The sequence below is a fragment of the Chlamydotis macqueenii genome, chromosome 1, assembly GCF_036417535.1.
Source record: "Chlamydotis macqueenii isolate bChlMac1 chromosome 1, bChlMac1.mat, whole genome shotgun sequence".
NCBI classification, from domain to species: domain Eukaryota; kingdom Metazoa; phylum Chordata; class Aves; order Otidiformes; family Otididae; genus Chlamydotis; species Chlamydotis macqueenii.
Genome location: NC_141556.1, coordinates 131,270,767 through 131,284,734, shown reverse-complemented (window position 1 = coordinate 131,284,734; position 13,968 = coordinate 131,270,767). Strand labels below are relative to the sequence as shown.

Genomic DNA, 13,968 nt, shown 5'->3' with positions numbered 1-13,968 from the left:
GATTTCGAAGTAGTTCCCAACCAGAGGTACCAGAGTCCTGAATTGTAAATCTCCCTTTTAACCCAATGCCAGTCCCCTTCTGTGGATGAGCAGCTGTATAATGGATGAACAGTGGAAATTCTGTACACCAACGTAGCTCTGCAAGGACTGTGTTGTGCTGCAATCAGCATGAGTTTGCTATTTTGTTTTTAAAACACATTTCAGGGCTCTCGTCACGTGTCTGCTGAGACAGAGATACAAGCCTCTTCCTCACTTGTTCCCCATCCAGTGAAATGATAAACAGGATTTTTTTTTGTTCCATACTTCTGAAATCCTAAATTATAATTACTTCAGACAGACTTTCTAGGTGTGATTATTCTTTTTAAGCATGCTAATTGTCAAAACTATGGGGTTCACATCTTCCTTCGTTTTTGTAAAGTGCCTACCATACTTCAGATGCCATTGCAGTTTTCATACTGAGTAAGTATGCACTGATGCACTGGACTAGGGTCTTCCTGAACAGACTGAAGGAAAAATATCTGTAAGCATGGCATACAACATATATTGCTGGTTTGACTTGATTAAACTGGTATTTAGAGACACATTTGTGTTCTTCTTTCTGTTTACCAGATCAAATTATCCAGATCAGGAACTGTTAGGTCTTGAGTTAGCAGCAGCCCTGCAGGATTTGAGGACTGCTATGGCTAAGTTTTCCATAGCATTACAGCCACTCCTAGCTGTCCAGAAAGATAACTGAGCAAGCTGAAAAGTCACTTCAGTATAAACATATTCAAGTTAAAAAAAAATAATAAAGGAACTACAGAGAAAGCTGAATGCAATTCAGGAAAAAAAAAAAATAAAAAAAAAAGGAAATCCCTCACCCTTACCTCTGGGGAAAGCCAAGAGTGATGTTTATAGGTAGATTAATTTTCAGCCAGAGCTGTACACAGCCTTTTACACACTGAGAGAGAGGCCAGCAATGAATGTTACCATGAATTAACAGTACTTTGGTCCTTTATTGCCCCAAACTACTCTTGGGAATACCTTTAACTCTTCCACATCTGTACTTAGTGGCTGTTGGCAAGGGATGGTTTTAGCGTACATATCGTACAGTCAGACAGAAGCCACTTCTCATATGGAGTACCATGAATGCTTCAGTTCGTAAAGTGTCATTACATCACTGAAGGACAATGTATATTCTCCAGGAGATGTCAGTCCTACTATAACAGCACGTAACAGCAAAAGATCATAATATATGAATCACAACATATAAAAGTAATGTGACATTTTGAGTCATGGTTCTTAGAGTGCTCAAAGTGTAACAGGCATCAATTCAAGTCCAAGTGTCCCCGCTGGAGCAACCTTTGACACAATGTTTAATAGATTTATTTTAAAGTTTGTGCTGTAACTTTTCTCATCATTCAAATTACCTTTGCAAAAATGAAATTTTCTTAAAATATTAAACTTGGTGCTTAAACTTAATGTACTTTTTTAATGGACAAACTAGAAGGATTTTTTTACATTTAGAAGTCGGAAAGTAATCAACTGAAAAGGAGTCTATAACTACTCCTTCACTTTAAGGAAAACAGTAAGCCAAATTAATTCCTTAAAAATGTTTGCATGTGCCTATGGAGTTTAAATGTAAAATGTGAGTACTTTTGAGCTATAAATTATCTACATTTTTTCATTAATCATACAAGTATTTCCATAGTCACTGTAAAAGAGGGATGAAAATTTGCACTGAGTGAAATCAATGGCAAGCTTCTGCTAATTTCAACTGAATTAGAGTACAGTAGTTTGCATGCCTGTTCCAGTGGAGTTGATGATGATAAAGAGAACTAGCATTTTTGCAGAGCTTTGCAACTGCAGTACACTGTCTAGCCACCGGGTAATTAATCTTCTTGAAACTCCAGTCCACTGAATTAGTATTACCTTGGAGAAACAGAAGACAGCTCAGACTTTAGAAATTCCTTTTTGTGTTTCTTACATAACTTTAAGAGAATCCGAACTCATGGGAAAATTTGATTGCAAGTGCATTTTACAAAGTACATGAAAATTCTGTAAAATTCGGAAGGCATTTTGGTCTTTTGACAAGAATCAATGATAGCATGAGCTAAATACAATCTTCATGATGCTACTTCATGATGACGTTGGGATAATTCTCCAGCTGTTTCTTTTACAAGTATGTAACGACCAACTTCATCCTTATGAGCATATGCCATTTGCAGAGGTATGTGACATATAAGAATTTTTTAAATGAAAACATCAACATTTCTCTCATTTTACTTTGGCTGTTAAATAAAATGTTTCTTAAACAAATATTGGCAGCGTGGGTTTTTTCCTAAAGGAATGCAGACATGAAAAACTTAAATACCTGTGCCATCTTTTCAGCCTAGAATTCTTCCATCATTATATTAACTCTGTGGAAAATCTAATAGTTGCAAGAATTAGTTTTACTCATAAAGCCGATCAGTTATGCAGATGTATCACCATGTTTTCTTAGCTGATCCACCAATAGATATAACCTAACACTGGAAGGAGCATGCAAGCAAGCGATCAACCAACCTACCTGATCCAGTTTTTATCAGCTCAGATCATAAGATGCTCTTCAGATCAAACTTTTTCAGTGCTTGTATATCTAACAAGCTTTTCACTTTAAAAGAATATTCCTCAGTCAGCACTTCTGTGGTGTTTTGTATGAGGAAAATGCAGTTTGCCAAGCAAGGGAGGTTGAAATTTATTATTTTATTATATTAGAAACATAAATAGTGTCTCTTACCTGAATGGCTTTGACATGTGACGCTGGCTGTTTTGACATTTTTAAGACAGAGGCTTATCCCTGCAAGCAAAATGGGAAAGTGTTAGAGGCTCTGACATTCTGATAGCCGGGAAGATAAGCTAGAACGTAACCCATGCTTCCTCTTGACAGGCATCCATTTCATCTGCCCACCTCCTGTTTCTGTCTCAAGTTTCAGAGTTGCTTAGTTATTCCTTCTGAATATCAGAAGGAGACAGAACACCTGAGCTTCTCCTATTAATCTTTCATAGCCACAAATGGAGCTATATCTCTTTCACATTAAAAACAATAATGAGTAGAGATAAGGAATCCCTCAAACCTTAATAGCGTTGTAAAATGAGTAAGAATTAAGGGAAGCATTTGAGGATAAACAATGTATAATTATTTCTGTCACAGTATGTATGTGGGAATCATTAGAACTCTCAGTTTAAACCTTCTTTCAAATAAAGCATTACTTGCTACAAAACATTAAGAAATGCAGACATGACCATTTTTCTGAGTCACAAGTCCTTGCAAACCTTTAACACCTAGAGACTGGAAATTAACAAGATGGTTAAAATGTAAAGTTCTGTTTGACAACTGCTAGGGCACAAAGTAGCCTTTCTTCAAAGTTTTAGATCATATAGATTCATTGATTTTCTTTAGTAATAAGATAAAAAAAAATAGAGGTTTCAATATAATTTTATGTATGCATAGAAATATCGACTATGCATTTCTATGCATTTATGTATGCATAGAAATATCGACTCTTAAAGTATTAATATACAATAAGAAAGGGAAATACATCGGGTGAGGTACCCGATGACTGGAGGAGAGGGAACATAACCCCATTTTTTAAAAAGGGGAATAAGGAAGACCCGGGTAACTACAGGCCGGTCAGCCTCACCTCTGTGCCTGGCAAGGTCATGGAGCAGATTCTCCTGGAAACCATGCTAAGGCACATAAAGAGCAAGGAGGTGGTTGGTGACAGCCAACATGGCTTCACCAAGGGCAGATCATGCTTGACCAATTTGGTGGCCTTGTATGACGGGGTGACAGCATCGGTGGACAAGAGACAAGCAACGGATATCATCTACCTGGACTTGTGCAAAGCATTTGACACTGTCCCGCATCCTTCTCTCTGAACTAGAGAGACATGGGTTTGATGGACGGACCACTCGGAGGATAAGGAGTTGGCTGGATGGCCGCACTCAGAGAGTGGTGGTTAACGGCTCAATGTCCATGTGGAGACCGGTCCCGAGTGGCGTCCCTCAGGGGTCCGTGTTGGGCCCGGCCCTGTTCAACATCTTTGTCGGCGACATGGACAGTGGGATAGAGTGCACCCTCAGCAAGTTCGCTGATGACACCAAGCTGTGTGGTGCCATCGACACACTGGAAGGGAGGGATGCCATCCAGAGGGACCTTGACAGGCTGGAGAGTGGGCCCGTGCCAACCTCATGAAGTTCAGCCAGGCCAAGTGCAAGGTCCTGCACCTGGGTCATGGCAATCCCAGGCACAAATACAGGCTGGGCAGGGAATGGATTGACAGCAGCCCTGAGAAGAAGGACTTGGGAGTGCTGGTGGACGAGAAGCTCAACATGAGCAGCCAATGCGCCCTTGCGGCCCAGAAGGCCAACCGCATCCTGGGTTGCATCAAGAGAAGCATGGCCAGCATGTCAAGGGAGGTGATTCTCCCCCTCTACTCTGCCCTGGTGAGACCCCACCTGGAGTACTGTGTCCAGTTCTGGAGCCCCCAACAAAAGAAGGACATGGACCAGTTGGAGAAGGTCCAGAGGAAGGCGACGAAGATGGTCAGAGGGCTGGAGCACCTCTCTTATGAGGACAGGCTGAGAGAGTTGGGGCTGTTCAGCCTGGAGAAGAGAAGGCTTCAGGGAGACCTTATAGTGGTCTTCCAGTACCTCAAGGGGGCCTACAAGAAAGATGGGGATAGGCTGTTCAGTAGGGCCTGTTGCAATAGGACAAGGAGTAATGGTTTTAAAATAGTGGGGTGTTGGATACCTGGAGTACCAGGGGCACTTAGTGAACAATCCAGACCGAATGGAATTGTTATGTTTGTGAGCAGCAGGCCTCAAGGACATCACTGAAGCCGCTTGTGAGAAAGTACTGAAGCTGCCTGTAAGAAAGTACTGAAGCCACCTGTGAGAAAATAATGAGGCCGCCTGTGAGAAAGTAATGAAGCTTCCTGTGAGAAAGTAAACGAAGCAACCTTGAGAAGAAGGAAAACAGCTGGCATACGTGACTGGGGGCTGAATGTGAAGCAGGGTGCAGGTGGAGAGGGCCGTGCGCGTGAACATAGAGACTTAACGAATCATATTTTAGCTAGGAGCGCGTGCATGATATAGTTAACCAATTAGTAGAGAGCTTGCGCATGATACGGAATTAGAAGGGCTATATTAACCGGGATGTATCAACAATAAATTGGCATTTGCTTGATCATATTGGTCGTCAGCAGTGTCCGTTACTTCCGCGTGAACAGGTGGCGCCCGAACAGGGACCCTCAGATCGGCGTTGGTCATCCCGACGGAACCGAAATAGGAAAAGAAGAGGGGGCGGAAGCCGGTCGAAGGCGAGTGCTGCCCCGGCACTCGGGAAGTCGCTATAGCGCAAAAAGGTACAAAAGGTACGGAGGGAATCTCGTCTTGGCCAGGCGAGCGGCCGGGGAGGAGATGGGGTCCACACTGACCAAAGAGGAGTCAGCAGTGGTTAAGCTCCTCCAACATATGCTCTCTATGAGAGGACTGAGTTATGACTCGGCCGTCCTAGAAGCTTTGCTGCAGTGGGCAAAGAAAAGGGAATTAATCTCCACAGTTGATGATGCTTTTGAACTCCCGACATGGGAGAAGATAGGAAAAGAGCTGTGGGATGAAAAAAGTAAAGGATCAAAGGAGGCGAGCAAACTCTCCACCGTGTGGAGGCTAATTAACGAAACATTGATAAGCATGAAAGCCGAACGTTCAGTTGCCACATCTGCTTTTGTGGCCTTAACTCCAGCCGGCAGGTCCACCTCCGCTACTAGCATGCCGTTCTCGGGTTTAACGAGCCCTGCCGCCGCCCCGGCTCGTGCTGAGGGTGGGGGGGTTCGAGTCCCAGCAAGGACTGCAGGAGCTGCAGCCACAGCCCCTATAACTATAGATATACAAGCACCAGAAGGAAAAACTGCCGAAAGCCTTTCACCATCAGATGTACCACCACCAGGCACCCCGCCACACTGCGCCAGTGCAGGCTCAGAGTCACGAGCCTTTTCGCCGGCGCCAGCAGCTCCGGTTTATCCCCCGTTACCACCTTCTTCCCTGCCACCACGGCATGAGGAAGAGGGGGATGAACATTCATCCGGCTTGAAGGATGCACAGCTGCAAGAGACACTAAAAAGGCTAGAAGCCCTAGAGGTTCGCCTAGAAGCGTCGCTGGGAAACTTGTCAACTCCTTCGCCTGTGCCACATCGAGACCTGTCAGCATCCAACCTATTCGTTCCGAACGGAGCATCGGGTGAGATCAGTCTTTTTGCACCTTTGCAAGGGACGCCGGCGGGAGGGGCCGGGGTTTTGAATCCGATAGTGCAGTGGAAAGAGGTGATTCGAGGTGCTTTGATAGAAGGAGAGCCTTTGCCCATGGCATTTCCAGTTGTGACCAATAATACTGGGAGAAGTGTGTGGCAAGCATTAGACTGGAAAATATTGAAGGAAGCTAAAAGTGCAGTTACTCAGTATGGGCTAAAATCATCATATACTCAATCTGTGTTGCAGCATATTTTTTTTTTTGTCACAGTTTTTAACTCCTTATGATATTAGAATGATTGTCCAGATGCTTTTGCTACTGTCACAGCAGCTGCAGTTCTTTCAGTACTGGCAGGCTGCTTGTGATAGGGCACCTGCAACGCCTCGACAACAGGGTGATCCATTATTCGGGGTGCAAACTCAAATGCTGATGGGAGTGGGACCCTACACACGATCTGATTGGCAAGCGCAATTTGCTACCGAAGTGTTACAACTGGGCCAAGATTTGGCTTATAGAGCGCTTGCTAGGGTGTATGATGAAAAGTCCGGACCTGCCGTTACGTCAGTAAGGCAAGGTCCCACAGAACCATATGGGAAATGTATTGATCGGTTGCACACCGCAATTATGGCTCACCCTGATCTGGATGATGACATGAAAGCAAAGTTCTTAGATATGCTTGCCTTTAATAATGCTAACAAAAAAAAAAAAAAAAAAAAAAAAAAAAAAAAAAAAAAAAAAAAAAAAAAGCCTAAGAGAGCCCTTAAGAGCCCTTAGTGTGCTGCCAAAAGGATCTAGTACAGGGCAACTGCTGGAAGCTGTCGAGCGAATGTTAGAACAAGAAAAGGCTCCGGTCATGGTTGCTGCTGTAGGTGCAGCCGTTAAACCGTTGATATCAATAAAGCAGTGCGTGATTAACTGTCTGTAACCCCCATTCCCTCTTCCCGCCCCCCATCCCTGTCCCGCTCAGGGGTCAGGGGAGGGAGGTGGAGATGGTGTTGGGCCTGGGAGGAGGGAGGGGTGGGGGGAGGTTGTCTTGTTCCTTTTTTCATTGTCCTGCTTTGGTTTTAGTGATGGTCTGTTTTTTGCCTGTAGCGGTGGCTTTAAGGATCCCTCCCTATTCTTGTCTTAAACCTCGGGTTTTAGTTTTCTTTCCTCCTATATGCCCGGGGCCACAGCCGCCGCCAGGCGCCCCCACCCCCCCGCCCCTGACGTGGTTAACAGATACTCCTGTCTGAGTCGAGCTTTGTATAAGTGGAAGGACCGTTCCCTCTTATAACATGGGGGAAGGGATACGCTCATGTCTTTACAGGAGCAGTAAACAAGTGGATCCCTGTCTGTCTCATCTGCGGGTATTTCAGAACATGTTTGATTGACCTGCCAGATACCGGTCGGACAGCAACTCTGTGTAAAACAGCAGCAACCACGAGTGCTGAGTGCTAAAACTACAAAAGATGGAACTTTTTGGGATCAGTAAAGATGGACTTCTGTCTATTTTTTAACTATTCAAGAACTAATGTTTCTAGAGGGGTAATGACTGTAAATGCTTTAAGATCTACACATTGCAACGACACAGCATGACGTAATCATGCGAGCACATATCAAAATCTAGACAGCATAAAAGACCTAAACGAAGCATACATAGCATTGAATCTGATTGCCAAGACAATACAGAGTTTTGGAAACTAAGTAAAATTATTGCTGCTTCAGTCTTTACACCTGGTGTGGCAAGTGCCTAGGCATTAACTATGCTAAATAAATTGGACTGTTGGCTTGCTAAGCAAATAAATACAACTGCATCGGCACTATTAACGCTGTTAACTGATGTAGATTCTATATACTATGCTACTTTATAAAACAGAATCGCTGTTAGCCTGCAGAGCACATATTTGACAGGCCTTGTTGTATGCACTGGCCATGCATGCAGCAACACCTAGTCAGTACTCTTTCACTGAATCTGCTGAGGGGATAAACAGAGGTGGCTCGGAGCGGAGGGGAGAGGACAGACCCAGAGCACACTTTATTTACAACAGGGGACGCCCTGAAGGTGCTGCGCCTGTCTCCCTTCTCTGCTCTGACCCGGCTGATAAACAGCCTCTTGCTCAGCGGTGTCTTTCGCATAGTTGGGTTAGTAACAGAATAGATCAGCAATAGATTTTTTTATTATTATTAGCACAAAATCATGACTGTCAGGATTTTGATGGGCTTTGCTGCATGAATCTGTCTGATCATTCGGAATCTATTCACAAAAGTATTCAAAACTTGCAAAAAGGAGTACAAAAACAGCAACAAAGTGATGGTTTTGATATTCAGAAATCTTTTGGTGACTTGATATAAGCTTGTTACTAATAGTTGTGGGATGCTTATTCATTCCTTTTATATATGTATTTTGATCTATATTCTGTGTCTTAAAATGTGTGCAGACTTTAACAGATAAAGCGTTGAAACAAGCCTCTTCTCATAAAAAAAGAAGGGGGAGATGTGGTATTCCGCTGAGCCAGTATGGTATCAGTGAAAGCACACCGACCTTGAGGGAGGAATGCAATCATGCTCTCAGGAAGAAAGCCATGGAATGAGAAGGGAAGCTTTAAGATACAAAACATTGTTAGCAGAATTTATGGCTTGTTTCAACAGAGGCCTGCAGAAAACTAGTCATTGCTCTTATAGATAAGTTACTGGAGTTGTTATATCTATAATAGTAGAAGAATGTTATAGTAGAAAATTACTAGAAGGTAGTGAAACTTAGCTTTGCTTCATAATCATGAATATGTATAACGTGTGATCAGTAATTTTATTAACTAAGCTTGTGTGTGGCATAATTGGGTGGTTGCTGTCCTTGGTTAAAATCGGAATTGTGATACTAGGCATCATACTAGGCATAATCATTAACATACCATGCTTGCAAAAAATGATTAACAACTCAATACAGACAATCTGGCTAATAAAAAAAAAAAAAAAAAAAAAAAAAAAAAAAAAAAAAAAAAAAAAAGGGGAGATTCAGTAGAGGCCTACATGAACCTAGTTGATATTGTAGTAAAATAAGGTCAGGAGTACCAAAAAGGGCCATAGGAGGACCATGTTATTTTGGAAAATTGATAGTGTTTGCTCCACCTATGAGAACATTACGGTATCATACGCGAGCAAGAAGATCGCTAAAAGTATTGACTCCCCATTGTGACGGCAATTTAACCCTGTTGGGTACAGCTGAGCGGATAGCATTATCTTTATTTGTTCCTTGGGCAGCAACTGCAAAAACTTTAGCTAACTTAAATAAATTAGCTTGTTGGGCACAAAAGCAAATGAATTTAACCTCTAGCATGTTATCAGGATTATTAGAAGACATGGATAGCATGCGTCATGATATTTTTGCAGAATCTAGCAGCCATTGATTTTTTGTTATTAGCGCATGGACATGAAGATTTTGAAGGTATGTGTTGCATGAATGTTTCTGATCACTCTAAGTCGATACGCTATCAGTTGGCAGAGTTATGATGCAACATGCATGCAATACAAGTGGAAAGCAGGTTAACAGACTGGTTGAAATCCTTGGGGGTCACAGGCTGGCTAAAAGATTTGATAGTTTATGGGTTGGTATTATTGACGGGTTTGCTGTTGACACTGATGATTTTGGGGTATATTTAAAAATGCTTTGTGAAAGCTATGGAACGTATGATGAAAGTGGGTCTGGATTGTTCAAAACAAAAAGGGGGATTTGTTGGATACCTGGAGTACCAGGGGCACTTAGTGAACAATCCAGACCGAATGGAATTGTTATGTTTGTGAGCAGCAGGCCTCAAGGACATCACTGAAGCCGCTTGTGAGAAAGTACTGAAGCTGCCTGTAAGAAAGTACTGAAGCCACCTGTGAGAAAATAATGAGGCCGCCTGTGAGAAAGTAATGAAGCTTCCTGTGAGAAAGTAAACGAAGCAACCTTGAGAAGAAGGAAAACAGCTGGCATACGTGACTGGGGGCTGAATGTGAAGCAGGGTGCAGGTGGAGAGGGCCGTGCGCGTGAACATAGAGACTTAACGAATCATATTTTAGCTAGGAGCGCGTGCATGATATAGTTAACCAATTAGTAGAGAGCTTGCGCATGATACGGAATTAGAAGGGCTATATTAACCGGGATGTATCAACAATAAATTGGCATTTGCTTGATCATATTGGTCGTCAGCAGTGTCCGTTACTTCCGCGTCTACAGTGGGGGGTAGATTTAGATTGGAAATTAGGAAAAATTTTTTTACAATGCGAGTTATAGAACACAGGAACAGCTTGCCCAGAAAGGTGGTGGAAGCCCCATCCCTGGAAACGTTCAAGGCCAGGCTGGATGAGGCTCTGAGCAACCTGATCTAGTTGGGGATGTCCCTGCTCCTTGCAGGGGGGTTGGACTAGATGATCTTTGAAGGTCCCTTCCAACCCTAACCATTCTATGATTATATGATTCTATGATTCTATGAATTAAAAAGATTCTGTAAAGATTAAAAAAAAAAAGCAAGAAATAGATTTTAAATTTTGAAATATTATCTTGGCATTTTATTCTTTCACTGAGAATTAAGATTTTAACTGGACTAGACCTTCATCAAAGTCTGGTTATTTAACCTATCTCATTATATGGCAAAATATGATAGTAATACTAAAAGGTGAGAAATTAGTTCACCAGAGAACTAATTGATCACAAACTACAGCATATTTTGGCCACAATATTTAACCTGAGATGAGAAAGGAAATATTGAGAAAAGTAATAAATGAGGTAGGAGAGAACAGCAGAAATATACTGAGAAATCAGAACTGGGTCAAAGACTTTGGTACTCCATAGAGTATAACTGTCACGTGGAGGCGGTACCCCAAAGGAAAGTACAGATCGGTTGTAGGTTGGCTTCATCCTGAAATATCAGCCTGAAATTGTTATCACTGGAGCTGCGTGGAAGACTTGCTCTCGCATATTCTCACATTGGCTTGAAATCTGCGCATAATGCTGAGCAGAACATAAAGGAAAGATGACCTGCCATTAGAGGTCCCTCTCTGATCGCACTCTCAGCTGCAAAGAGTGCTGTCCAAAACAACGCACAGCTGTAAGTCAGAGCACGTCGTCTTCATAGATTGCTTCAGGTTTAAATTCCTTCTGCTAAATTAGTAAACCAGAAAAAATATCCCACTATGAAATACAGAACTAGCATGCTTCCAGTGAGTTTTATATTGTGGTTTTACATTTACATTTACAATATTAAAATCAGAAGTAGCTTTAAAAACTTCAGAATTTTCTTTGGGGAGTGAAATCTTGGCCACTGAAGTTCGCGACAAAATCTGCACAGATTTCAAATAGCCAAAAGGATTTACTTCACTCTCTCTTTTTCCTTTTTGAAAATCTTTACTATGCATAGAAATAACTGTGCTGTTAACCAGAGGTTGTATTCCAAAGACAAACACAAAATAATCCTCCAGTTTATTGGAAAGATAGGACTCATAATACAGAAAAGTTTAATTAATTTTTCTTATCATCTTCTCCTCTTTGTAATCAGAATGAAAAATGGAAACAAAAGCACAGGAAATTAACGTATAAAACATTTTAAAACACTGTGGAGCTACTTTGTAAATGCTATCACAAAAAAAAAATCAAGCTAGGATGTACTCCTTCATCTTGCATGCCCGCGTGTTGCAAAAACACTTATACACACTTCTTGGGCCACCTAGAGCTAAATGGGCAAGGATTTACACTGAATCTCGACTTTAAAAAACAAGCACAGCAATTCTGCTCCTCAGTGAGGTGCTCTGGGTTCACAAGAAGTCTACGTTCGAAACGATTGCAATCAGACACTGGTTCCTAAAGATGGATGCATGATACAATTGTGTAGGACTGCTTTTGGAGGAGGTGATTTTCCTACCAGTTCATGCTGTCCTCATTACCGCCCAAGAAATCAGGACAACAGCACGCTACTGAGTAAAAATAGACAATCTTCTCCGGCTCCCTCCCCTTCCCTCCCTTCTCTGAGTTTCCCTCCAGAGCAATGCTGACCATCAGTCACGGGAAAATAAACCTTAGATTACAGATGCATTTATTACTATAGTTATTAGTTCATTTTTATAAATTCCTTTGTTCTTTTGCCACATGTCTCAAAGAGAGAGAGTGTCAAGAGTGCTGCACTGATTGTATTAAGTAATTTCTGGCATTCCAATCAGCTCTGTAAACTTGAAAAAAATCACTCTTCACCCTCATTTCTACCACAGGATTTCACATGTACGCGCCCAGCGAAACGCAGACACACGCAGCCTGTATTCCCCGGTGTCTTTTCGGCCTCCCCACACCTTACCTTTTACCTTTTTTGGGCTGCATGCTCAGCCAAAGTTAGAAAGCAGCAGCAACGTTAGTTCAGTTTGGGGCTGGTTTATGCCAGACTTCCCCTGCAAATTCCCTTGCTCCGCAGTGAAAGTACTCATGAACAGGACTACTTGTGAAATACAGGGCTACTACAGTGAAATAAATCAGGGTTTTGAAAAGAACCTTTGTAAAACAAAGGACCTATCTTCTGCCCCTCTGCTAAAAATAGTTTCTGACAGGGCTGAAGCAAGATACTAAGCTGACTTATTCGATTTGCTTTAAATACCATGAGATATCATAATGCCATCTTTTGTAACCCACACAAGAGATGTACAGTAGCACACAGACAACAGAAAGAGCCCTCCCCCCACCCCAGCTGGAAGCTGTCCTCTCTCCCCCGCCGCACCCACAGCATCAAGCCAAACAGGTACTTTGGACACAGGACTGGAGTGCATTATCTATTAAAAGGTTTTGACAGGAACTACACTACTGTGAGACCCAGCTAGTACCAAGAAAGAAGAGAAACCCCCACTTTGCAGCTTCCAGCCTGTTACACTTACTACAGGCTCTAGGCAAACATGATAACATTTTCTGTAATGCAGTTGTCTCCAGTACAGTTACCTGTTAAGCTTACGGTGAAAGAACACCTCTCTTACCACCAAAACCCCCACATAATAATTCACAAGCTATAACAAACCTATAGAAAACAATAAGCATGTACCTATGTACTGCAGCATTTGAGTTAATACAGAGTCATGTTTCTTACGAGTCACTAGGTATTTAAGTGACTTTCTGTTTTAAATCTTTAAAGATCCCCACAGACTATGAAGCAATAATTGTAACAATCTGCTCTGAATACACTGATACGCTGCACAAGACATTAAAATAAGCAGAAACCCACAATGATTGCAGTCACCTCGCAGCAGTTATTAAAGAGTTCTCCTTGGGGTCGTTCAAGTTTTTAATTGACCCCTTCAAGATTAGCTTACTTATTTACTTATATAAGAAAAGTTCCAAACCGTCAAGTGAGTATGTGCACCTCCTTTTGATGCTGAAAGAGGTACCTTCTTCTACCAGCTGAGGTATTCACTGTGATCCTTTTAATGTGTCTGAAATAGCTCCGATGCTTTCAGCCCGGACGGCACTGAGAGCTGCTCCAGCCTGGAGTGGGACTCGGCTGAGCAGTGAAGTGTAAAAGGGAATTCCTGTCATAGCTTCCAGTTGTTCTTCCTAAATATAGAGTTTGATTCACCCTGTAACTCGGTCCCCTGTGACACTTGACCACCGTAAAACCAGGGCTCAAGTGCCAAGCAGGAGGTGTTGAAGGAACACACCTTTGGGTCCTTTTCCTGCCCTCCCTCTCCCTGTCATTCTGGGCTTTTCA

At 42.4% G+C, this 13,968-nt stretch overlaps 1 protein-coding gene across 7 annotated transcripts in view; it reads right to left on the bottom strand.

The window, feature by feature from the left end:
• SMPX (small muscle protein X-linked) overlaps positions 1-13,754 on the bottom strand; it is a 50,835-nt gene extending 37,081 nt beyond the window's left edge. For 4 of the 7 annotated variants that reach the window (XM_086767172.1, XM_086767224.1, XM_086767188.1 and 1 more), the window contains exons 1-2: positions 13,604-13,745; positions 2,759-2,818 (exon numbers count right to left, since the gene is read on the bottom strand). In XM_086767172.1, coding sequence (XP_086623298.1) covers positions 2,759-2,797 — 39 coding nt within the window. In that variant the 5' untranslated portion in view covers positions 2,798-2,818; positions 13,604-13,745. The other 3 variants (XM_086767181.1, XM_086767198.1, XM_086767206.1) reach the window with 3 other exon arrangements.
• Positions 13,755-13,968: the final 214 nt, after the last annotated feature.